The 25,551-nt window shown below is 39.8% G+C and overlaps 1 protein-coding gene across 1 annotated transcript in view; it reads left to right on the top strand.

The window, feature by feature from the left end:
* The window catches only part of VWC2L (von Willebrand factor C domain containing 2 like), a 148,154-nt gene extending 122,918 nt beyond the window's left edge, over nt 1-25,236 (top strand). Inside the window, exon 3 of the mRNA XM_035007219.1 lies at nt 25,004-25,236. Coding sequence (XP_034863110.1) covers nt 25,004-25,152 — 149 coding nt within the window. The 3' untranslated portion in view covers nt 25,153-25,236. The remainder of the gene's footprint in view (nt 1-25,003) is intronic.
* The last annotated feature ends 315 nt before the right edge of the window (nt 25,237-25,551 follow it).

Below are 25,551 nucleotides of genomic sequence, written 5' to 3'. Positions count from 1 at the left end.
TTCTCTATAATGGGGGGGGGGGGCATCACTATATTCTTGGCAAATCTGCTGAGAAGAAGACAAAATGTTAATGGATTAATGTCTTATGCTGTGCTATGTATCAGGCGTTATTCTATGCCCTGTAGCATAGAGGTGAGTACTGCTATGATCCCATAATGCAGATGAAAGAACTACAGCATCAAGGACTTCAGTAACTTGAGCAAGGGTATGCAGCTAGTAAGTACCAGAAATGAGATTTGAACCCAGGCTCCCAGACTCATCATGTTATGCTGCTTTCCAATCATCTGATTTTTCACATATCCCATGCCACTTAAACTGCACAATCTTTTATGTTTATTACTTTGGATAGCGTGATCTAAAATGCCCCATCTCCAGGAGTTCACTACTAAATGCATCTTCTAGAAATTAAAGGATAATCGTTAGGAAAAGTATAAGATGTATGCAGAACTTGGAACAATTATGGATGATAAAAGCAAAGCAGTAAAATAGTCAAAGTCAGTCTCAAAAGCTGAATCTCCTATAGCAAAGGTATTCTATAAAGATGAAATAGAAAAAAATCTACCAGGTACTTTAGGAACACTGGCATGAGCCGTATCTGTGCATGCTCTCACTTTGAAAACTGTTGTTATTAATCGCTCGTCTTTAAGTATCATCTCCGCCAACATGCTGAATAACAACCCTATCCAAGCTGTTGTAGAAAAACAGAGAATGATCCAGGGCTGTTACCTTTTAGATTAATGACAGACAATTTTTAACCAAATATAACAGCAACACAGGATCATTGTAAAGGGTGTGTTTTAAGCAAGACATCGTTTTGCTCAAGACACAAAAGGTATCTCTGACAGGAATACTAAGTCTAAACAAATACATAACATCTTACATGAAACAAAAAATAATATGTTTCAGAGCTGGCAGAAACCTGAGGAAAAGCACTGATGTCTTCCCTGGGAAAAAAACTCATCTCTCTGGCAATTTTATAAGGTTGTTTTATTGATTTCAAGCAAATGGAAAATACAGTTTAAAAAGCCTGTCTTGGTAAGATTATCAGGGAAACCAAGAAATTCCATGAACATCCTTGGTGACTGTGTTCCAAGAATCTGACCACAAAGACAACTGTGATATCCCACTAGTCTTCACCATGCAATTTGAAGAAATGCCTGATTTTGCTTACTCCCACACCTTAAGGGAAAATAAAATCCATGAAATTATTTCATCATTCAGCATCAACTGGCTCAATTTTTTTTTTATGCTGGATCTAGCAAAACTGAGGGATGCTCACCAAAAATAATTCCCCTCCTGAAGGCCATTTCTATAGCCACCCTCCTGTCACTTCCTTCTCCAACCCTGTTGACTCACTTCTGGCTTTGACTGGCGATTCCACGCCTGAGCATGCATATTAGCATTCTTAGGGTTAAGTGAGGGAGGTAATTTGTACAAATTGGGGGGGGGGGGACGAGCTGAGCATAGCTCTAGGAAATTAACTGCCCCTAAAACAGTCTAGTGAGCTAAGCCTAAATGATTTCTACTTCCTCTAGTGTTGGATCTTTCATTTCCTCTTACAGTTAGGCCCAATTTACTAAGCAGTGAGGAGGAATCGCTGTGGTACTTGGCACAAAGCTGCTAAGATGTATAAAATCTCAGTTTGATTACCATATGTTCATTGTGTTAATTTTCTTTCAGCCAAATGCTCCCTAGATCTTCTTTGCTGTCTCTTTTAGCTTCTCCTAGATTCTTTGGAATTCTAATGTTTTCCTTCCTTTCTCAATAATGCTCTAGTGGGGAGCATGCAAAAGCTCTGTTTTATTCTAGAAATGGCCACAGTAGGAGTAATATTGCACTTCTCTGCAGCAGTTGTCCTCATTGTCAGTGATTAAGTCTCATAAAAAATGAAGTATAATGTTCAGAGGCAAGCCAAGTAATTATTGCAAATATCTGGTTTTTAACAACAACAGAAAAATGCATGCATTGTTTAGAAACCCTGTCATATGATTTATAATGTTTCTGTATTTGAAATGAATATCATGCTTCCATCCTGAAGTTCCAGTTTTTATGAACATCATTTTTAGCAAACACCAAGAACACTGGATGCTACAAACCACGGAAGTGGCTGAGTGAGAACCTTTCTAACTCAACCAACGAGAATCCTACTCACTCAGCCACTTCCATGGTTTGTAACATTCAGTGTTCTTGGTGTTGGTAGTTGGCGTGTTCAGGTGATCCTATGCCAAAACCAAGTGTCACAGAGGGAATCCCAAGGAGGGTGACACCCAAATTTTAATACCAGAGGCAAAATCTACTTTTAAGAGTACTGTTAAATCAACACTACAATTATTCACTGAATTCCTACTACACACTGAGCTGAGTGCCTTTGTGGTGTTCAAAGTCCAGCATGGAAATGGTAAGTAAATGCCTTTCGATGCCAGATTCCATAATAGAGATATAGAGCACAGTGCAGGGAAGGCCCTAAGGGGTGGAAGGATGGGGAGGATGGTCAGCTCAAACTGGTGGCATTTTGTTAATCAGAATCCAAAGGCCCCCTTGAATGCCACCATATAACCAACAATGGGCTGGGGGCTTGAGTAAATTCTAATAGATTTCTTGGGATTATATCTGCAAGCTTTTGTCTATACACCCTCCTAAAATCCTTGAATCAACACTAGAATTAAAGCAAAGATGACTAGAAGCCAGAGTAGAACAAAACAGGTAGGTGTAGATGCATATAGCCTGGAGTGAGCTGGAGAAAGTTTTACACATACTGGGGCAAGGTAAAATATACTAGAAACAAAAGCATGAGAGATATTCAAACACTTTTCACCAAGTGGTCTGTGACTGCTAACATCTGTGTTCCTGGTGCTCTTTAAAAATAAATGCTACAATTAATTTCTTAGATAATAAATACTGGCCTCAACATTCAGGTTACTGAGGGGTAGAAGATCAATTGGGCAGCAGTCACTGAAGACCATCACAGCACAAAACAGCAAAATTCTATCTAGCTTTCTCCCTGGTAACAGGGCTTAATTATTAAAGTATTCAGGTGCATTCAATGTCACAGATACCTGAACGTGTAGAGATTCCATGAGACGCAAATAAGCGAAGCCCGTTCTCTAGCCCCTGGGTTTCAGTGGAACAGTCTTGCCAAGACCTCATTCATTCCCAGCTGAGTACGACCATTCTCCCATACTAATTAAGAGGTGGAAGCAAGGCATTCTATCCTGCAAAAGCACAGCTTTTGTATACGTAGTATACAGTATATGTATACTGTATACGTGGTATACAGTAGGCACTAGGCAGAGCTTGTAGAGTGAATCCATGAATACAGGAAGATCTTCCTCTTCTGTATGCGTGGGAGTTTATTTCTTCCAGCTTCTTTCATTGATTTAGGTTTCACACTGAGTTACACCAGTTAATGTGAATTCTGCCTTCTTCAAATGTCTTCTCAATTGGAGGCAATGCCAATGTAATTCTAGGGTTGTTATTAAATCTACAAAAATCGTATGACTCATGGACGTTTCTCTCTCTGGGGCTCTTTGCCAGTAGTAGACTAGGAGCGGGATTAGTCACTCGCACTATCACACTACTGAGAGCTCTTGTTAGTTCTGCCGAGCCACGTGACTCACCGTCGCTCCTTGTGTTAGAGGTGTTCCATCACAGCTTTGACAACACGAGGTGTGCAATTTACAAGCATAAAACATTTACACAATTAAAAATAAAATTTACGCCAATATTCTCTAGGATCTGCATGGGCATTAAAAAAAAACCTGCATGTTGGCAGAGATGATGTACTTTTGATTTCTGAAAATGAACAGTGCAAGCCAAGACTTACAATTCATAAATAAATTTTTGTGTTCTCCCTGCAGGATATAAATACTCTAAAATGCTGCCTACAAATTCAAATCTGAGCAGGGAATTCAACCAAATCCAGTGGCTCAAGGTGTCATTCTGATAGCATTAAAGGAGTCTCTTTCTCTCTCTCTCTTTTTTTTTAATATGCATAAAGCTGCTAAGGGCACAAATGCTCCAGTCAAATCCAACCAAGTTGTTAACATAGATATTTTATCAAGTGGCTACCATGAAAATGATCAGCTTACAGTGGGCAACTTTTTTGACCTTCTGTGTTTAGGCTGGACCAGACCTTTAATCTTCCAGAGATTCTTTTTAAAAGCACTAACAACAGCATTAGTAATCATTACATAGTTTGAAATTCTCTTGAAATTCTTCAAAATTTCTTTTGAAATTCTTTGAAAGTTCCCATTGGGAAATTCTACTTTATGTCTAAATTTACCCTTCCTGCTTTAGCATCATCTACAAGTTGACTCAATGGGTGGTGTTTCAGTTTCCTATCATTTCTGTAGGGAGCTTTCTGGCTTACACAATAAAAATGCATTCTTGTACAGTTCTGGAGGTCAGAAGACAAAAATCAAGATGAAGGCAGGGCTCTACGGTATTCCTTCTAGAGGCTTCCAGAGAGACTCTGTTTCCTTGCATGTCCCAGCTTCTAGAGGCCACTGGTGTTGGTTCATCATGACCCCTTTCTCTCATCACTGCAACCTCTTTCTTCCTTCACATCTCCTCCTACAGACTCTTATTCCCTTGCCTGCCTCTTATAAGGATACTTGTGATGACACTGGGCCCACATGGATAATCCACAATAATCTTACCATCTCAAAGTCCTTAAACTGAATCACATCTGCAAACTCCCTTTGACTACCTAAGGTAACATATGCACAGGTTCCAGGGGATTAGGAGGTGGACACTGTAGGGAGGCCATTATTCAGCCTACCACAGGTGACATACCAAAAAAGACACACAAGCAACACTTCTTCCTATTGGGGACATTATTTCCCCCTCTAAAGCATTGGAGAATCACAGATAAAAAGAAGCAATTAGGACAACATGAAGCTATGTTGATGCAGCAAACAAGCTGTGTTAGGGAGTTGGTCCAGCCATATATTTATGTTATAAAAGATGGAAGTCCATGTAGAATTAGAGGGTACATTTCTTGGCCCTTCCTTCTAGATTTCTATGCATAACATCCCTGATGCCCTGTTACTGCCCTCTCTAGATAACTCTGTTAAGGCTCAGAGAAAAACACTGATCAGATCAAAGACTTAGCTTCTTAATATCTTTTGTGATCACTCTGCAAACTCTGATGCAAAGAAGAGACAAACTCAGATAGGCAAATGTTGAAAAAGTGCCTAACTCAGTGTTTAAAACTGAGCTGGCTTGAAAATCCGCACGTGAAATGCAAGTGTTGCACAAATTCTCTTTATTGCTCAAACGCTCCAGAAAGTCCCGTCCCTAGGGCTGTGCTCTGCCATTTGGAATGAAAATGAGCATCATATGAAAACTTGGGTGTATCTAAAGGTCAGTGGAATTTCAACCAGATGTTTTGCTTCCCCACCACAGACTTGGCAGTAGGAGTGGTTTATAAATTCCACTTGGGGAAATAAATGTAAATATTTTTTAATAATATGTTTCCATTTCAACCTTGGCTCTTCTTTAAAGTTCAAAACACAGTCTCTCATTCGTTTTTTTCCTAATGTATTCAGCCAGCATTTATTACCACAAATAAAACATTTTAAAATATCAAAAACTGAACTCATCAGGGCACCTGGGTGGCTCAGTCGTTGAGCGTCTGCCTCCGGCTCAGGTCATCATCTCAGGGTCCCGGGATCGAGCCCCGCATCGGGCTCCCTGCTCAGCGGGAAGCCTGCTTTTCCCTCTCCCACATCCCCTGCTTGTGTTCTCTCTCTCGCTGTGTCTCTCTCTGTCAAATAAATAAAAAAAATCTTTAAAAAAAAAAGCTGAACTCATCAGTCCCCTCCCCCATCCACATCTCACCATCCCCTTCCCTCTTGCCTGAACCTGATTTTCTCCCTGTCCATCTTAGGAAATGGCATGACTTGTGTCACCAAATCCAGAAACCAGGGATGAGCTCCAGGCTTCTTCCTCTGCTTCATCCCCTCCATCCATGGTCATTAAATCCCACAATGTATTAAATGAGAGTTTTCCTGTTCAGACTCAATGTTACGCCTTGTCTCAAACTCTTGTGCCTCCCCTGGACAATCGCAATAGTTCTCTAACTCACCCTTGTCTCTCATCTTACACACCTCTGCTCAGTTCTCCGTCCTCTCGATAGGGTGAGCTTTCAGAAACAATAATGTTGGGGCGCCTGGGGGGCTCAGTTGGTTAAGCGACTGCCTTCGGCTCAGGTCATGATCCTGGAGTCCCTGGATCGAGTCCCGCATCGAGTCCCGCATCGGGCTCCCTGCTCGGCAAGGGAGTCTGCTTCTCCCTCTGACCCTCCCCACTCTCATGTGCTCTCTCTCTCATTCTCTCTCTGCCAAATAAATAAATAAAATCTTAAAAAAAAAAAAAGAAACATTAATGTTACATCACTTCCCTACTTGAAACTTTTTAGTGGCTCCCCATTTTATTTTTTTTAAGATTTTATTTATTTATTTGTCAGAGAGAGAGAGCACACAAGCAGGGGGAGCAGAGGCAGAGGGAGAAGCAGTTTCCCCATTGAGCAGAAATCCGGACGTGGGACTCCATCCCAGGACCGACCCTGGGATCATAACGCTTAACTGACTGAGGCACCCAGGCATCCCAGGGGCTCCCCAATTTAGAGGTTAAAAATACAAACCTCTAATTTTGATACAAAACACCTTCCATAATCTTCCACCAGCCCTCTCTCTAGTATTATCTTTCTGGCCCTCTCACCCCATTCTTGAACCCTGTGACTCAGCTACAAAACCTCCTCTTTGCCAAGCACAGCAACAAAAATTAGCAAGGCAGCTCCTGCTATTCAAGATCTTACCATCTCTTAGAAGGGATAAAACTGTTCAACTATGTTAAAAGAAATATATATATATATAATTTAATAGTGTCATAAAGGAGGAACAAAGTGCTCTGAGGTTCAAAAGTTAAAGAAAGAACATTTGTGGGGGGAGAATCAGTGTAGCATTTATAACATACTCTGAGTATAAATTTAGCAAATGGTTATAAAAAAAATAAAGGGCATTCAAGACAGGAAAGAACATCATTCTGGTCTTTAAAAATCCTCAGTCAGATTTTACAAGTCTTCTTATTCTCATTTAAAGAACTGAGAAGTTGTAGTAGATTTCATAGTGAGGAAGCTATATTAGTAGACAGTTTCAGTACCTGGAACAGCCTCAGACTCTGTGAATAGGTAACCAGGGCAGGGAGAGAACAAATGTTTTAGAGGGGTTATTTGTAAAACATACAAAAAACTGTGCGGTGAGAAGGAATCTCTCTTTTTTTGGACAAGCAGCCACTGTTGCTGCCAGTGTAATATTTCTCATTTCTCTCCATGACTGTGATGGACCTACAATTCCTTCCAATCTATCAGTTCCCATTGATTTTTATTGATTTCTCTTTCCAACCTAGACCTCATGGCTCATTAATTCACCCTCTTTCCTGTCGACTTCCACTTGCCTAGCAAAACCGCAAACAACATCAACCTAAGTGTCCACCTCCTCCAATACCAGCCCTTAGGCTGGTGGAAACTTTCACACAAACATTTAGTTACATATGACAATAGACTCCTAGGTTTCTCTCTCAATCAAGCTTTCCATGCTACACATTCAGATCTTGGGAGTTGGCTCTCTTGGATCACATGTCCCCAACTCCCTCTCAACCTCAGTAGACCACTTCATTCCTTCTCAGCAAAATGGCATCATTTTTACTCCCCTGACAACATTAAGAAATGTACCTGTCCTTCTCTTCACATCTTACAGTCCTTATCTCCATATCTCAGGAGAATTTCCTTCCTCCTTGAAAAGCAGATTCTGGTTTAGGAAGTCTGGCTGGGGCCTGACATTTCTCATTTCTAACAAGCTCCTTGGTGATGCCCCTGCTACTGGCCCTGAGATCATGGCATTTTATTTTATTTTATTTATTTTATTTTATTTTATTTTATTTTATTTTAATTTTATTTTATTGAAGTGTAGTTGACACCCAATAGATTATTTTCAGGTGTATCACATAGTGACTTGACATTTACATACATTACGAAATGATCACCATGATAAGTCTAGTTACTGTCTATCACCATACAAACTTATTGCAATATTATTGACTATAGTCCCTGTGCTGTACTTTACATCCCTGTGACTTCTTTATTTTATGACTGCAAATTTGTACCTCTTACTCCCCTTCACCTACATCACCCATTCCCCCACTCCACTCCTTCTGGCAATCACCACGTTGTTCTATGTATTTATGAGTCTGTTTCTGAATTTTGTTTTGTTTTGGTTTGGTTTGTTGTTTAGATTGCACATATAAGTATGAGGTGTTTGTCTTTCTCTGACTTATTTCACTTAGCATAATTCCCTCTATATCCATCTGTGTTGTTGCAGCTCAATAGATGCAAAAAAAAAAAAAAAAGCATTTGATGAAATTCAACACCCATTTATGATAAAACCCATGCCACTTTGATTAGCAATTCTTAGAACTCATTCCCTACACCACTTCCTTTTCTCCAAACAAGCAACCTTCCCTTCACCATGGATTCTTTCCTCTCAGCCTATAGACAGGTACATCTTCCTGATCCTAAAAAAATAAAAATCAAAAATAAAAGGCTTCAAATTGAATGAATACATTCCAGCTCAAGAAGTTCTTCCTCTTGTCATATGACCCACATCTCAACTTCTCTTCAAAACCAGGCTTCCTGAACATGTAGTCTCTGTATTTTTTCCTCACGTGTCACTTTTAACCCCTCTTACATCCAGCTTCCTCCCCACAAGGACATGGAAGTTGCTTTGCCCTGGGGCATCCAGGACCTGCTGGTTACTAAACACAAGTATACATTCAATTCATTTCATTCCACATCCCAGTAGCATTTGACTCCTTATTGAAACCTTTTTCTCTATTGACTTCCAATACATCTTCTTACATCACCCCTTAAGCCATTCATTCCCAGTCCTCTTCTCAGGCTTCCATTCCCTTACTCGTGACTTAAATGTTAGTTCCCTGGAGTTCAGCCAATAGTAACCTTCCCATTATTTATTCTCTCTCTTCCTAAGAGGCCAGTTCCACTGATTCAATCACCATTTATATCTTGAAAACTTCTGAATTGATGCTTCCAGTTCAAATATCTCCCTTGATATCTCAACCTTTATATCCCACTACTTACTCTGACCTTATTATTAGCAAAGACATTTAAAACTCAGTATTCTAGAACTGAACTCTGGACCTTTCCCCTAAACTTACCTATCCTGCCTTACTTCTCTCAGTGAAAGATACCACCTACTATCCCCACATCAGCAAGAACTATAAACATTTTATTTCCTCTTCCATACTACTTACATCCATATTGTATCAATTCTACTTTCTTTAGTAACACCCTGGCTTGTCCTCTCTTCTCCATTCCTATTGTCACTGGTTTGTTGTGGGTCTTTCTCATTTCTTTTTTTTTTTAAAGAATTTATTTATTTAGGGGTGACTGGGTGGCTCATTCGTTAAGTGTTTACTTCGGCTCAGGTCATGATCCCAGGGTCCTGGGATCGAGCCCCACATCGGGCTCCTGCTCGGCGGGAAGCCTGCTTCTCCCTCTCCCACTCCCCCTGCTTGTGTTCCCTCTCTTGCTGTGTCTCTATCAAATAAATAAAATCTTAAAAAAGAGAGAGAGAGAGAGAGAATTTATTTATTTATTTATTTATTGTGTGAGAGAGAGAGAGAGCATAAGCAGGGAGCAGGAGAGGGAGAAGCAGACTCCCTGCTGGGATCTATACCCTTCCTGGGACCCTAAGCCTCAGCTACATGGAATTCCTTACAATTTTTTTTTCAATGAATCATAACCCCTTCTTGCTCATTCCACTAACTACCTTAGACTATCCTTTCCTATCTACCACTGCCACCCTGATTCTTCACCAGAATAGTTCCCAGTCATGCCACAAGATCAATTCAGTCTTCACATCTTCCAGGAAGCCTTTCTTGTCCTCAGTTTTGATTAGGTCCCATAACATCCTATTTCTGTGTACTCACCTCACTTCTGCTGAAGTGTAAGCTCTTTGAGAGTTTATGGGAATTGGTCTTATTATCACTGTATCCCTAGCAATTTGTACGTGGCCTTCAACAAATACTTTTGAAAAAATGAATAAATAAACTATCCTTAATAACTGATATCTGGCCATTGGCAATTCCTGGGAAGGCAGCAGATTTGGGGATATCTTTGAGATAAAACTGGCAATATTTGCACCTAACATGGACTATCTGGATCCTTCTTCTCTCCACCCTCCCCACTTCGAAATGTTTCCCCTAAATTCAAGGAAAAATCACTTGCACAGGCAAGAATAAAATCAAGATTTCTAGACTCCCAGTAGCAGGGGGTAGGGCGGTGGCAGGCAGGTCTTAAGTCTATAATTGTATTTTATTTATTTGCTTGTTAGTGATGAAACTATTTTCCTATTTTCAGAGAGCTCGATGGGCTCTTCGGTAATATTTTTTCCATATAAAACCTCAATAATTTTCCTACCTGGAAATAATTATTGGTGTCTAAAGCCCCTTTATGTTTATGATAAAAGGCCAGGGTCTCAAGCGTGATCTGAATGACCATACAAAATGTATTCTTGGAGACAAAATTGCAACCCTGAGCGTCTCAGTACATCAGCAATGCAGAGAGTTCCTTCTAAAGTTCAGTTTTGGAGGTTGTTTATTCTGCAGCAATTCAAGCTTGGGCCAAACTGATCGTTTTCCTGGCTTAAATTGCATTGCGGACCTCAAGGAAAAGAACATAAACAGCTGGCAAATTTATAGCCTTTAAATAAAATTGCCTTAACTTGAGGGGAATTCCCTTAATATTGCTTATGATTTTTTTCTCTCTCTTTTTAAGAACTTTCCCATTTCATAGGAGTTCAGAGCATGAAATGTGACACACAGGATGTGCTTCAGGCTAAAGTTCTCCTAAAACAATGACAATAACAACACAACAGTCTTCTTAATGTAAATCCCTTATGCATTGGATACCGCAAAGTACTGTTTAGAACCTGAAATGACAAATCTCAGATAACGTTATTTCACTTTCCATCAACACTGTAATTCTGTCAGCAAAAATAGCCTACTATAATTTTAGGCCAGGAATCTATACCAGAAGGACTTCCAGTAAATACAAAATAACCTGGTTATTTTGGGAATAAGCTTCACTCCCTTCGTTCTCCAGCTTAATACCTTTGTCTACAATTTCAACCACCCTCTTGTTAATAAATCCCTTCTCCTTGCTCCTGTCCTCACATGCCTGCCCAAACCCCAAAGCTGGAGAATAGCTAACACTTCCAGGGTGCATACAATATGCTAACTATTCTCAGTACTTTGTGGGTATTAACTCACTTAATAATCACAACAATCCTAAGAGTGGGCACTCCTACTGCTCCCAATTCACAGATGAGGAAGCAGAGGCGCAGAGAGAATCAGTGACTTGCCCAAGGTCACAGGGGTATTCAGGGTTGACTGCCTGCCTGGGGCACTCTTCCTCGATATTGGCGTGGTCCAGTGGGGACGATTACACAATCAAATTGGTACCATTACATGCGGTCACCATCCTCTTCTGGACCTTCCAACTGTTCAACAATTCCGTTATGCTTCCCTAGTCAGTCTTCTTTCTCCCCAAAGACTGCCTCAATCCTTATTTCCTCACCTTCTCCTTCTACTCAGCAGATTAGTGCCCCCTCCTACTTCCTAGAGGAAATAGAAATTATCACAGAAACTCCTTCAGCCTCTTATTGCCTATTACCATGGAAGAGGTTCCCCATCTGCTATCTAAGACAGAATTCCATACTCTCTGGCATTCTCAGAGATTCTGCTCTATCAAGGATTCTTCCCACCCCTCTGACCCTGATTTTTTATATTCAACCTCTCCCCCCCAACCCCGTTTCTTCTCCACACCATTTAAACATGTTTATCTCACTCATCTTAAACCCCGGCCTCACAGAGCTACTGGCTGGACTCCGTGTCTATATCCCCCCTCTCGCCCACCCGTTCCTCCAATCTTCGTTGGCCTGACTTTGGCCTTCACTACTCCACAGAGGTTGCTCTTGTGAGTCACCAATAACCTTGTCTCTGCCCACATACCAGCTGTCCTCTCCACTGCAGTTGAGACTGCTGTCACCTATCCTACCAGAAACATGTCCTTTCCTTTGCTTCTTTGATAACATGTACCGCTATTTTTTCTCCTTCCTCTTTGAAGACTTCGGAAGTCACCTTGGTTGGCTCCAACTCCTCTGTCTGCTCCTTAAATGATGATGATGCCCTCGACTCTCTTCTTGTGCTACACCATGAGGTTTCCAGGGAAACCATGGCTACTCCCCTGGCTTCAATGACCATTCATTTACCAGACACCCCCAACTCTCTCTGCCCAGCACAGTCAGTTCTGTTCTGCTATTCATCTCCACTTAGATGATTCATGTGTACATAAGCTCAAATTTCCTAACATTAACTACATTCTCTTTGCCCTTCCCCCAGATTCTGTTTGTTCATCAGCATTCTGTATCCTTACTTAAATCATCTTCTACTTTATTTCACACATTTGGTCTACCACCAAATCATGTTGATTCCATCTCCTAAATACTGCTCAAATTCACTCTTTGCTCTCTATTGCCAGGGCCACCACCCTAGTCTAGAGCACGATTCTCTTTGCCTAGACTAATTCAAGAACTGATTAAATTGGTCTACTTTCTGCAACAGGGCCCTCACCTCTGCTCAACTCATTATCCACATTGAAGCCAGTGTATACTATTTAAAAAGTAAATCTGATGATGTCATGGTTTCGATTGCCCTTTAGACGCAATCCAAAATCCAAAATATAGTTCAAAAAAAAAAAAAAAAACACACTAAGAACTAGCTCCTACCTATGTCTCTATTTTTTCCCTTGATCCTCCCTCTCATTGATTCTCTGCAGAATCTCAAATGCTTCCCTATGCGCCAAGCTTTTATTGCACTTAGGAGCTGTTCATGTGTCACTCCTTTGTCCCTTCCTCCCATTATCACCCATCAACTCCTTAAGGCACACTTCTCTGACTCCTAGACTAGATTAAATCCCCTTAGTAGGTGTACTCTTCACTTCATTTTTTCATAAACTTTATCCCATTATTTATATTCAAGATCTACTCATGCTATATGCATATAAGAAGGAAATGTCTACCTGGTGGACATTATATTTCTAGACTAAAATGTTTCCAGACTAGACTCTCATTATACTATTTATTTTTACTAATCTTGTCATCATTTCTGTGTCATAGTTATTAGCTATCTAGATGGACATTAAAGAAAATGTCACTTTGTTACTTCATTTACTCGTGGCATGTCTAATAATACATTGCTTTGAAAATCATGGAAATGTCAGTCGGGCATCTTTGGTCATATAACCCAATAATGAAATAATATGCCCATCATCTTTTTTTCCAGTTGCAAGGCATTTTGTGTCTTCAAACATAGAGAATGAAAATGGAAAGTTTTCTCTTTACTTCCATTATGAAATGTGGTGTGTGTGTATGTGTGTGTTGTGATGCTCACTTTGTTGATAAGCATACCCCCCCACTATCTTACGCCCCTCTCCCCAACAAGGGTGTGACTTCCATTTTAGTGTGTTCACTCAAGCATATTATTTTAAGGAAATGAAAATAGGTTTGTGATTTTCAAAGATACTAAATTAGCTGTCAGAAGTAGAAAGTTTGTTGCGTAAAGAAATTTTATTCTTTTATATGAAAGTTGGACAAAACTGAGTAATACAAGCTTTTCTAACCTGTTTCTATCCCAAAGATAAATATATACTGTTTTCTTTCCAGTGATAACCAACTTGTTTTTTTTGGAAAGTGAGGCATTAAACATCCAGAATGGTTCCAAATGCCAAGTTTCACACACGATTCTTTGATTCTCAAAGCTGTCATGTGGGTAAAAATCATACTTATCAAAGAAACACGATAATGACAGCTCAGAGGCTGTGCTGAAACTTGAAAGTAATTGAACCATTTAACCACCATTTACTTGCTCAAAATTTCTCCTCAGGAATGACCCCATGGCTAAAAGCCTATGTTCTTGTAGCGTGATGAATTCATTGCTTTTAGGATGAGCTCAGTCTATTTTGAGGCATCTTCCAAAATTCAGACTAATTATGCTATCTTCCTGGTGCCCAATAGTAAGGTTTTTATCCAAGGTCTCCTTTATTCTAACGTAGTGGTTCTCAAATGTTAGCCTGCATCAAAATCACCTGAAATGTTTGTTAAAACACAGATTGTGGGTTCCATAGGCAGAGGTTCTGATTCAGCTGGCATCTGGCATGGCTGGAGAATTTGCATTTCAAAGATGTCCCCAATGATGCTGATGATCAAGGGCCCACACTGAGAATCCTTATCCTGAAAATATACCCTTTTCCACAACATCTAGCATTCTTTCCTACCAGATTTATGTAAATGATAGTTTCCTTTGGGCCATTACTAACACCTTGTGATCCTCTTGTAATTCCTCAATGCTGGTACTAATAGAAATATCATGAAAGCCACACGTGTCATTTTAGGTTTTCTAAATTTAATTTTAAATTTAAACAACTTTAATTTTTTTTTAATTAGCCACTTTAGAAAAGTAAAAAAGGGATGAATTTTAATAATATATTTTATTGAACTCAATATATCCCCAAATATTTTCATCCAACAGGTAATCAACATAGTAAATATTAATGAGCTATTTTACTTGTTTTTTTTCTTATGTTCAAAGACATATTAAATCTTTGAAATCTGATTATTTCTTACACTTTCAGCACATCTCACTTTGGACTAGCCACATTTCCAGTGTCCCCTAGGCACACATGGCTAGTGGCTACTGTAATAAACAGCACAGCCATAAAACTTTTAGATTCAAGAAAATGAATATTGAGAGTTCTGCTTGGTCTACCCCTTTTTATGACTTTCACTACATTTCTTAACCTCTAAATGGGCCTGTCTGTTGCATTATCAATTTATAACAGGTTTTAAGGGGAAAAAAAGACCATTACATCATTAAATGTACACATTGATTTTAAAATGCAATGTCAATGTAAGAATTCTCTGTTTTTATACATAAAACCATGATGCACTTGCACAGATTATGATGCACTTGCTTTTCTCCTGCCTCTTTGTCTTAGACATCTCCTCCCCCATCAGCAGTCCCTGCCTCTAGCAAGATAATCCATGTTAACAATGTAGTATTGGTACTTCTTTATTTTTCCTCTATTTGCATATAATCCTATATCAACATACAAACAGAAGTTTGTTTATCTACGTTTGTTTTATTAAAATAGGATTATATTGTACCCACCTCTCTGTATAATGCCTTTCTTATTCAAAAAGAACTCAAGAAAATCTCTGTAAATCAGCTGGAGGTTGTAATTCATTCTTTTTAATGGCCACTAAGGAATATGGAGCAGCTCACATAATTTATTCAATATGTCCATTATTAGCAGGCATTTATACTTATCTTGTTTTTGTTTTTAAGAAAAATGTTGTAAAAGATTGAATAGATGATAGACAGATGGAAGGACAGTGAGATAATTCAGCTATTTAGATATATATAGATATATATATAGATATCATTGCCTACTCTGTCTTTTACCATGCGATCTTTGTTATCCTTTAACTTAGACTTTCTCCCACCATATCCGGGTCCTTTCTTTCCAACAAACAAAACCAGTTATCATTAGCAGTCCAAACAGACCATTTTAAATCATTTTTCTAATGAATCCTTCCACAGTCAACAGCTCGCTCAAACTAATAGATCTCTCCTAATTCTCCCCAGTGATGCTCTTTATTCAGGTGTTCTTTTCATCTGTCTAACTTCCTGGTAAATAGTACACAAGCCTGGGGAAAATCTATGTAGAAATGATTTTATTTTTGTATGCTCACTTACTTCGCAAAAAATATATATATATATATATATGTATATATATATTATTTGGCATTAATAAGATTAATTTCTTCACTGATGTTCTAATTTTTTTTAATTAGGCTAACAATCAAAGGTCCTGGAATTCATAACCCACCCAAAGTAGCCTAGATTGTAACTCAGGTAATAATAGTAATTAGCATGATAAACAAATAGCAACATTTATTGAGTATTAGTATGTGACAGGCACCGTTCTGAGTAGTTTACATGTATTAATTCATTTGTTTTTTCAAAATCTCCGTAAGATAGGTACACTCATTTCAGTATTGTTCCCACTTTACAGCTGGGGACCCTGAAGATCATACCTCCAGTAAATGGCAGAAATGGGATTGAAACATAGAGGGTATGACTCGAGGCCTAATCTCCTTACCTGGTAAATAAATAAGTAGTAAATCACCTCATCTCCTCTCTCTTTGAACCTCAGTGCCCTCACCTGTCAAATGGATACACTAACCTCAGTTCCTCCTAACTTTAGGACTGCTGAGAAGAAATATGAAACTTATCTGAAAACCACTGAATGCTCTAACAAGGGGAGGGAGTCTTATTGCAGCTTGGAAAATTGAGGAGGACTATTTCATCATTTGAAGCAAAAACTGAGCAGATAAAATGTCTTATACAATAGCAAATTAAGCCATGTTCTGACCATACATCCTTCTGAAGGTGAGCCTGGACATGTATGTCCCACTAATACAGGATGTGAACTAAGCCTGATTCCCCCAGCCTGCTGATGCACCCAAAATGAGAGAGCAGCCAACCTTCACCCTATTGTGTAGCTTTACCACATCCTTCCTCTCTCCGCTCTGCTCCTTGCATTTTACTTAATTGGAGCACCAGGCTATAAATCTTACATACGTAAGGGCCAGAAAACTCTCCGGAGCTCTCACACTGAAATTTGTGTGGGAGTTCAGCGATATTGAATTTTCAAATAAAATGATTAATAGGCACCTCTAGGGCAGCCTCAGAGAAAACAATCCTTCCTGAATCTTGCCACCTTAATCTGAGGAAGCTTTTTGTTCTAAGGTTTAATAAAATGGCTGGAAAGTAACATAGGGCTGGGTGACTAAAAGCAGGCAGAGAGAGGCACTGCGTTCTCCAGGCTGGAAACTCCCTTCAGTGACTAACTGCTCTCTGTCCAGGCCTCACCGGGCTACTGGGACATGATACTGGGGAAGTTTCAGTCACTTAAATTTTAACTGCAATCAGCTCCCGTTACTATTTTTCTTAAGAAACATTTTCTCCAAGATTGTAATAGTTGGAAATGGGTGTATACCTGACCAGAAAGCCTATTTTCTTTTCCATAGCATAATAACATCTATCAGACTTCATGAAGCAGAGAATTAAAATCAGTTAAAAGGAAGAACATAATCCAATCCAATTCTATCCACAGACTGAGACCTACAAGCCTACTATTTGCTGAAACACTGATTTAGATGCCCTGCCAAAGAAATATAGAATGTTTATGGCCTCACACAATAGGAATCTGCCTCATTTATGCAGCAGGAAGACCATTTACAACCAATTTCTAAAAGACACCGAGCGTCAATAATAAATTTTCAAATCAAGGCCAGAAATTGCAATACTCAAAAAGGGACCATTAAGCAATATGAAGTTGTTGTCAGAAGGAGGATTTTCAGGGGCGCCATACCAATTTAAAATCCAGAAGCATCTATAAAGTGGTCATGACCAGCCTGGTTTTCCTAGTCTCTGGGAAGGAGGAGGCTCGGTGGTAAAGAGGATCTGGGTTGACAAGCAACAAGGACAGGGCATCTCCTACTGAGATGTGTCAGTGCCAGCCTGGCTGCCCTCCAAGATGATCGCTAGAACCATACTGCCTCCTCAGCCAGATCTGCTGCTCGGGAGCAATTCCCACTTCGCAGTTATGGAGAAGAGGTTGAATAAAGCTGCTGGAGGGGCTGCTTCTCTGCTCCAGATCTTCCCCTTTACATTCACCCTTTTGCCTATTTACCCCTTTACACACACACACACACACACACACACACACTTCTACCCAGCTCCCCCCCAACGAAAAACAGGAATTTAAATATACTAGCCTTTTCTCTCTGATATGTCCCACAACATCCAAATGCTATTAAAACTTGGAGGAAATGAAAAGTAGCTCCTACTCACAGAAAAGACTGACTTCTGGGATGGAGCACAGCAGTGTGGCTGTGCATCCCAGTTCCATCCCTTAACAGATGTGTGGCTTTCTCAAAGTCACTTGAAACATTTCTAGGTCTCATTGACTCTCTTATAAAACAAACAAAATAGTACTTCATGTGAGGAAGAAATAAGGCCATTCATGAAAATTCTTAAGAAGAATTCAAAAAAAGTATTAACTGAATGCAGTCACATCACCTGGAGCTGGATTTTGTCCAAGTTCCCTGTGACAGAAAGCTGGGAGTCAGGAACAGGAGAGTGTTCGATTCTGACTGACATTGGAGGAAAGACAGAGACACAGAAAGAAAGACTCCTCAAGGAAAGTAGTCAGCCAGGGGTCAGAATAGGGGAGCTGAAATGTAAGCTCTCCTGCTGTGTGTTCTCTGCTTTTTGTCAAGTCCCTTAATCTCTCCAAGCCTTACTTCCCTCACCTATGCAATGGGATTTATGATAACCACCTTACAGCATTAGGGTGAATATGAAATAAGAAAACATATATAAACACACTCTGTAAACTATAAAGAATTTTCCCACTCTTGGTCTGGCCCTCAACTACATAATCTTGTTTACTTTCTTCAGGGACTGACTTAAAACGGCCATGTTTGTTTTTGTGCTTTGTATTGGATTCACCCCCACTAGATTATCAACTCCTGAAGGCAGAAACATTGTCTTATTAACACTTATATCACTCAGGTTTAGAGCAATCTTGGTCTGAATATTTACTTTGTGTTCTGAGTGCTAGACAAGCATACTGGCAGTCAGCCCAGAAAAAAACCTGATGCGGGTGAAGTTTGCCCTCACTATCTCTCCTCATCCTTCTTAGCATCGGAAATAAACAACTGCTTCTTTCCTATGACTGGGGAATCTTCTAGGCAGAAAGAAAGCCTATCTCTCCCCAGAGAAGTTACAACTACCAGGTATTTGTGTTCCAGTTTCCCTTGCAGCTAGGGGAGCAGGCACTTGACTAACCTCTATCCCCAGACTCATCTGCTGTAGACTTTGACCTGTAAACTAGTAAATCCAAGATGCATAGGACACTGTCTCCATTCTGGCAACACTAGGAAGAGAGGCCTCTGTGCCGATGGTTCCAGCAGCAGCATCCAGGGTCCTGGGTTGGTGATACTGAGAGAGCAAGCTGCTTTATCAGCACCCAAGGTATACTTTTACTGGGTCAGATCAATGTGATGTTTAACATCATAAGCAAACATGGATCTGTAGGAGATGTGATCAGAGTAGCATGAGTTTGGCCCTTGCTCCTGATTGTATTACCTCCAAGCTTTGTTCTTTTTGGTATTCTGGATATTCTCTACATAAAACTTCCTTTAATTAGTGTATTTTAAGCTTAAATTATCTAGACATGGTTTTGTTGTTTGACTGATAGGATCCTCCTCTTCCCTCAAACAGCCCAGGATGTCCATCCGATTGCACATGATCCTGGTCACTCGTACTAAGCTGTCTTACTAGAAATTAAATCAGCCCTTCTCCTTCCCCCCAGAACAAACTGCACATTTCCTGGAGCATTTTCCCTTAGGGCCTTACTTTGTATAGGAATAATATGATCAATTAACTTAAGCCAATGTGTTAATTGCTGACACTAATTTAATATTACCCCAGCATCTTAGCAGATACTTTTAATGTGTCAAAGCAAAGGAGAAAGGAATGTGTTTTTACCATCACCCAGTGCCAGGGCCTGGGAGCATTCTACTTTTTGTCTGCAATCTCAAAGGTCTTGCCTCCATGAAGACATATCATGTCTTGTCCAACCACAGGTGCCCCATGGACCAACCATACAAGGACACTGGTGCAGTTTATTGAATCAGTGATTTACTTCATGATTATACATGTATACATGCACATGCGGGTGGATGCGCACACACACACACACACACACACCCCTACTTAAAATGCTTCAATGGCTTTCCATTGGCAAAATAATGTCAACAAGATCATAAAATTCCTGAATACTTAATAATTGGCTCTTGCAAGCCAATATGAGCCACCAGCTCCAGCACACCACCATTCTCCCAGTGACTTCTTACTACACACATCACTCTAACCCCATGGCTTTTTCTGCTTCCTCAGTGAGTCACATCCTCCCCTCTCCCCCCCCCCCCCCCACACACAAATCTTTCCATGGACCCATAGGTCAAGTTCTCTGTTACGACCTCCCACAACTCTGAGATCCTCTCCTTCCCAACCTTATTTCAGATCATGCATTTGTTCCTCCATGCAACCAATGTGATGTTTAACATCATAAGCAAACATGGATCTGTAGGAGATGTGATCAGAGTAGCTATAGATTTCCTTTTCTATGTAGTTTCTATGTACCCTATAATGCAGGAAATTTCAGGGCTTAGCCAAAAAGAGAACTTTAGTGGCTGAGCAAATCTGCTCAGTTCTTACAACCACAAATATGACAGAATCTATTTTCTCCTGGTTTCTTCGATTACTGAAGCTGGAAGAGATCACTCCAAATGCTTTCTTTCCCTCTGATCCCCATACTCTATGCAGATGCTTCATAAGCTCACCGGAGAAGCTCTGCTTTTATATATTTCATATATTGCTCTCCCTTAGAAGATTTATTTTGAATAATTTCAATATGGAAAAGAAAATGTTTACAAACCAGTTTTTATTGTATAAGTGTGCAAATTAAGTACTTACAGAAGTACAGAATAATAGAGAAAATTATGTTTCATGGAATTTTTTTTATGTATAAGTATCCCTAATCTGCTTTTCGTTCTTCCCTCCTTGCTCCAACTCCCAGTAAATATTTGAATTGCCTTTCCAGTTTTATTGCATTTCCAAAAATATGAATCCTTCCTGAGACTAGACCATATGGGGACCCATTAGTATTTGGGTTACACAGTGCTTGCTTAAGGTCACATAGATAATCACAGAACCATGACTTGAACAAGGACTCCTGAGTCACAGTTCACTTTCATTCTGCTTCTCAGTTGATATACTTCTAGTACCACTGGGAATTTTGCTGCTTCCCAAAGGAAAACCAAAGCCTCGCTATCCAAGCATCTTCTCCATGGGAAATTTCTTTTAGTGGTTAATTTTTGTTTTCTGGAGACTGTAAGATTACACAGTATAAAACCAACAAATCTGATAAAGATCTGTAGAAAAACAGTCTCACCTCTATTTAGCCATCAAGTTTCTTAACTCAGCATGCATCCTCAATTCTAAACCCAACTGGACTTCTAAATTCTGATCAGAAGCTCAGGATCTGGGCAATGGAAGCCAGCAATGAGCTCCTAGGCATCTGCCTCTTTTTTGGACAATTAAAAGCATTCTATAGATCAGAGAAATTTGAGTTCATATCCCATTGATGCCACTTACTAGACATGTGATCTCGGGGCAAGTTATTTTCTATCTCTGGGGCTCAGAGATAGCCATGTAAACCATGTAAGGTACACTAAGGGTAAGAATGTGCACCTTACATGGCTAATTGGAAAGATTAAATGAGACATATCCTTGGCATGAAGTGCTCAAGAAATTATTGTTATGTTACTATTAATTGACAAATATTTCTATACCAACATTACTAGGACTAAGCCTGATATATATGTAAGGTGTGATCTTTTAGTTCAGGAAATAATTTTGCTTCCATTATATAACTAGCTAGTTCATACTATTTAATCTAGTTAAAGATATACTGAGATTTTAATATGTGCCAAATACAGTATTAGGCTTGGGCCATGAATAATGACAGATATTCAGTTCTTATTTTTAAGGAGCTGACAATTTCAAACATACCTGACAGATGACACCTCCTGTGTTCTTAAAGATGTCTAAGAGAGGAGATCTCACCACACAGCTGGCTACTCATTTCTCATTTCTCTGAGCGATCCCTGTGTGTGTGTCTGTGTGTGTGTCTGTGTGTGTGTGTGTGTTTCCAATTCCTTGAGAATCGATGTATCTCCATCTCCTCTTATTTTAGGTGTCAAAAGAAAGAACAGTTGGTGACTATTCTTCACATAATAAGCCTTAATTCCCTGAGAGTTATTGAGTTATTCCTGTCTTCTCTCTCAAGATTAAATAATTCCAACCCCTTTAACCTTTTCTCACAAGTCCTCTTTGCCAGCCTTCAGTTTAATCATTTCACTGTTCCCCTCTGGAATCTCTCCAAGTCTTCTTCACTAGATATGTTGTTTTTGCCATTGAGTTTACTCTTCTAAGCAACTTATTCTTCCACACAAACCAAGACAAAAATAAAGCATCTCCCAAAGAAAATAAAGAGAATAGATAAAAGAAGAAGCTCACATAGCACACTCATACACTTGAAGCCCAAGTAACATTTGCTGTTACTCTTAAGGAGGAAAGGACCAAACCAGAACAGTTTCTAAATAGTGCCAACCATTCTGCTTGACAATTATCTAAATTGCTTTTAAGAAGGTAAGACTATTAACCAAAAACTTGAGGCTTTAGTGACACCTGAAATTCTCAGAAGGGTGCTAATAAAATTACTGTTAATGAGATCAAACAGGAATTTTGGATTCTGTAAAATACCTCTTACCGCCAAGTTGGCCATTGAGGTGGTTATGTTATTTATAGGCAGTGACTTTGTTCAGTCCTGGCAAAGTGCAAAGGATCTTTCTTTGCATTCTGTCAATCCATATAAATTAATATTTTCTGAGCTGAGAAAGCAGCGAATTCTAAGGTGCTCTTAAGAAATGATTTAGAGAGGCTGATCAAATACACACTGATCATAGTATGACACCAACACATGCAGAAAGGAGCAAATAGGAAAATTAGAGCTCTAATAAAATCTCTCTCTCAAGACATGCACAGTGACTTGTCAGAGATCGTTCACAAAGATCCTTCCCTACTTTTTTCTCTTATTGTGCTATGGAGATGAACCTGCCCCCTGTAGTCAGCAGAATGCCCCTGCTTACACACATACACACCCACTTAAGATTCTGCTGACAAGTTTCCAAATCCCCTCAAGAAACTGAGAAAACTCTTCAGTAGATCACATTCTGCCTGTTTCAGGGACTTCTTTGTTTTGGAACCACTGTTTAGAAACAATTTGTTTTTTCTTTCCCCATCTGTTAAGGGAAAAAGTATACAATTGGGTGAAGAGAGTTAATTAGAAGTGAGGAGGTAGAGAGAGAAACTACGGCTTCCTCTGGGGTGGCTCCAGGCAAACAGGTGGTAGTGGTCATTGTGTTTGATTTCTGAAGCTAGTTTGGCTCTGTCCAGATCCTGGCTGGCCTAGAACTGGCTGGGCTGAGAGAGGTCTGTCAAAAACAGCCATGAGACAACCAACTACATTCTGAAAAAGCCTCCTTGCCAAGTTCTCTGCAGATTCCCTCTCTTCTGGGTCCAGAACAAATTAATGATTTCATGTGGAATCTTCCCAGGGAGGTGTAGCCCCAAAGACCGTTCAACCTATCAATCAATGACTTAAATTCTAAAACAGTGATCTTAAATAATCCGCAGTTAGGATGGCCAGGAGCTTATAACCATAGCATCATAATGAGAAGCACCATCCTGGGTGAAAGCAGACAGTTTGCTAGCTGTTTAATTGCCAGTGATGACCCATTATATCCCTCTTACTCTCGCTGGTTGGTTCTCCATGAGAACAAGGCACAGGTACACACCCTGGGAGGTTTGACCACCAGATGAAGGAAAGGCATAGGATACAAAGGCCACTGGCAAGTGTATCCACAACTGAAGTCTGGGAGCTCTAAAACAATGGATGATTAAAGCCCTCGCATATTAAATAGATTTGTGTGGATGCATTATAACTTCATAGTTGCCATTTTTATACAAGATTTCAATTATGAAGTGGAACTACAAATCACCCTTGATTTCATTTATTTGGTGGTAAAGATAATCTAGTAAATTCTTATCAAGCAGTAGGAAAGTGAAAGTAGTGCACTGATATTGATGTATGCTACTTTGTAGTGGTTATGGAAAGTGGCCTCTCTTTATCCAAATGTGTACTTCGGAGACTTACACCAAATTGTTTCAAAGAAAGAGCAATTTGCACCACCCCACTGCACCTTGGGAAGCAATTTTTGTTCCATTCGATTTTGAGAAATAATATCACCAATACCGAATATTGGCATTTGCAGACTGGGAAGAAGGGAAAGTAAGGGAAAGGAGAGAAAGAGAAGTGAAAAACTAAGATTGGTGAACTTTAAAAATATCCATCTATACTGAGCAGGTGACATTTTCAGTAAAGCTTTTCTGAATCTGAAAAAGTAAAATAAAATTCCTGATGACTTTCAAAAGCCAACCATTTAGGTCATTCTTAAAAAAAAAAAAAAAATAGATAGCCAGCAGATTAAAGGAGCTCCATTTATAAAAATCAAATGAACCTCTAACAAAGCTTGTTTGGGACATGAATAAGTCATCTGGTCATGAATTATTTATTGTTATCAAGAAACAAGCTGGGGATTCCAGGAACTGGGCTTTGGGGAGGTGCTGAAGCCAGGCAATGAGCGAGTTCATTGTCACCTACCCCCCCCCACGGGAAGTGAGAGGACAGGCCATGGGGTACCATCATCTGATGCAGACCACGCTAGACCCCCACGTGAGTTTCGGAGGATGCTTCAACAGCATTTACACCCCAGAGGATAAAGCAAATAGAGTTTGATCCATAGAATCATACTTTAGAAAACTGCAAGTACTCGGTAACAGATAAGATTTTTTGAGCACTGGATCTTTTTAAAAAAAAAAAAAATACACATAGGGAATATGAGCTGTGTGCAAAAGAGCAGAGGTTGAAGGTTTACATTTAAAGGAGATGGCTAGAAAATACCTTAGTAATAAACTGTGGAGAGAAGTAGTCTGACCTACTCATTCCCGGCTTTGGGGGTTGGCTTTTTTACTGGGGTTGGGGAGGGAAGAGAAAAAGGGAGCCTCTGAGATTTAATCAACTAATCAACGTATATGTGTGTTCCAGGTCCAAACTGCTTTGCAGGAACGACAATAATCCCGGCTGGCATTGAAGTGAAAGTGGATGAATGTAACATCTGTCACTGTCACAACGGGGACTGGTGGAAGCCTGCTCAGTGTTCAAAACGCGAATGCCAAGGCAAGCAGACTGTGTAGGACAAATTCCCAACCGAGGAGGAGTTCTTAGGAGAGGATGCTATGGATTCTACACTGCACATGTTTGAAACAAAACAAAACAAAACAAACACACTCCAGCCAGCTACAACAGGGTCACCAGCAAAACCTCTTAGGGTTGACAAAAGTGAATATTTTACTAAGAGGAAGTTTCTCTCTTTCTCTCTTGCTATATAAAATATATATAGTATATAGCTATCGAAACCGCTTTTGTAATTATCCATGCTTGATGGTGACTTGACCACTGGATTTCTGAAACTAAAAGGAAGAAACAGCCTTGTACGGGCTCCTTCTCTGGTGACACCTCTAGCCTGCCAGCTCATCGTCCACCGACTTGCTTCATTTTTACTCTTCTGTACATCATCACCCATGGCATTTTTC

This window comes from Mirounga leonina, unplaced genomic scaffold (assembly GCF_011800145.1).
Source record: "Mirounga leonina isolate KUSES-001 unplaced genomic scaffold, KU_Mleo_1.0 Mir_151, whole genome shotgun sequence".
Lineage (NCBI taxonomy): Eukaryota > Metazoa > Chordata > Mammalia > Carnivora > Phocidae > Mirounga > Mirounga leonina.
The sequence above is the reverse complement of the archived record's forward strand: the minus strand, read 5'-3'. Positions and strand labels throughout refer to the sequence as shown.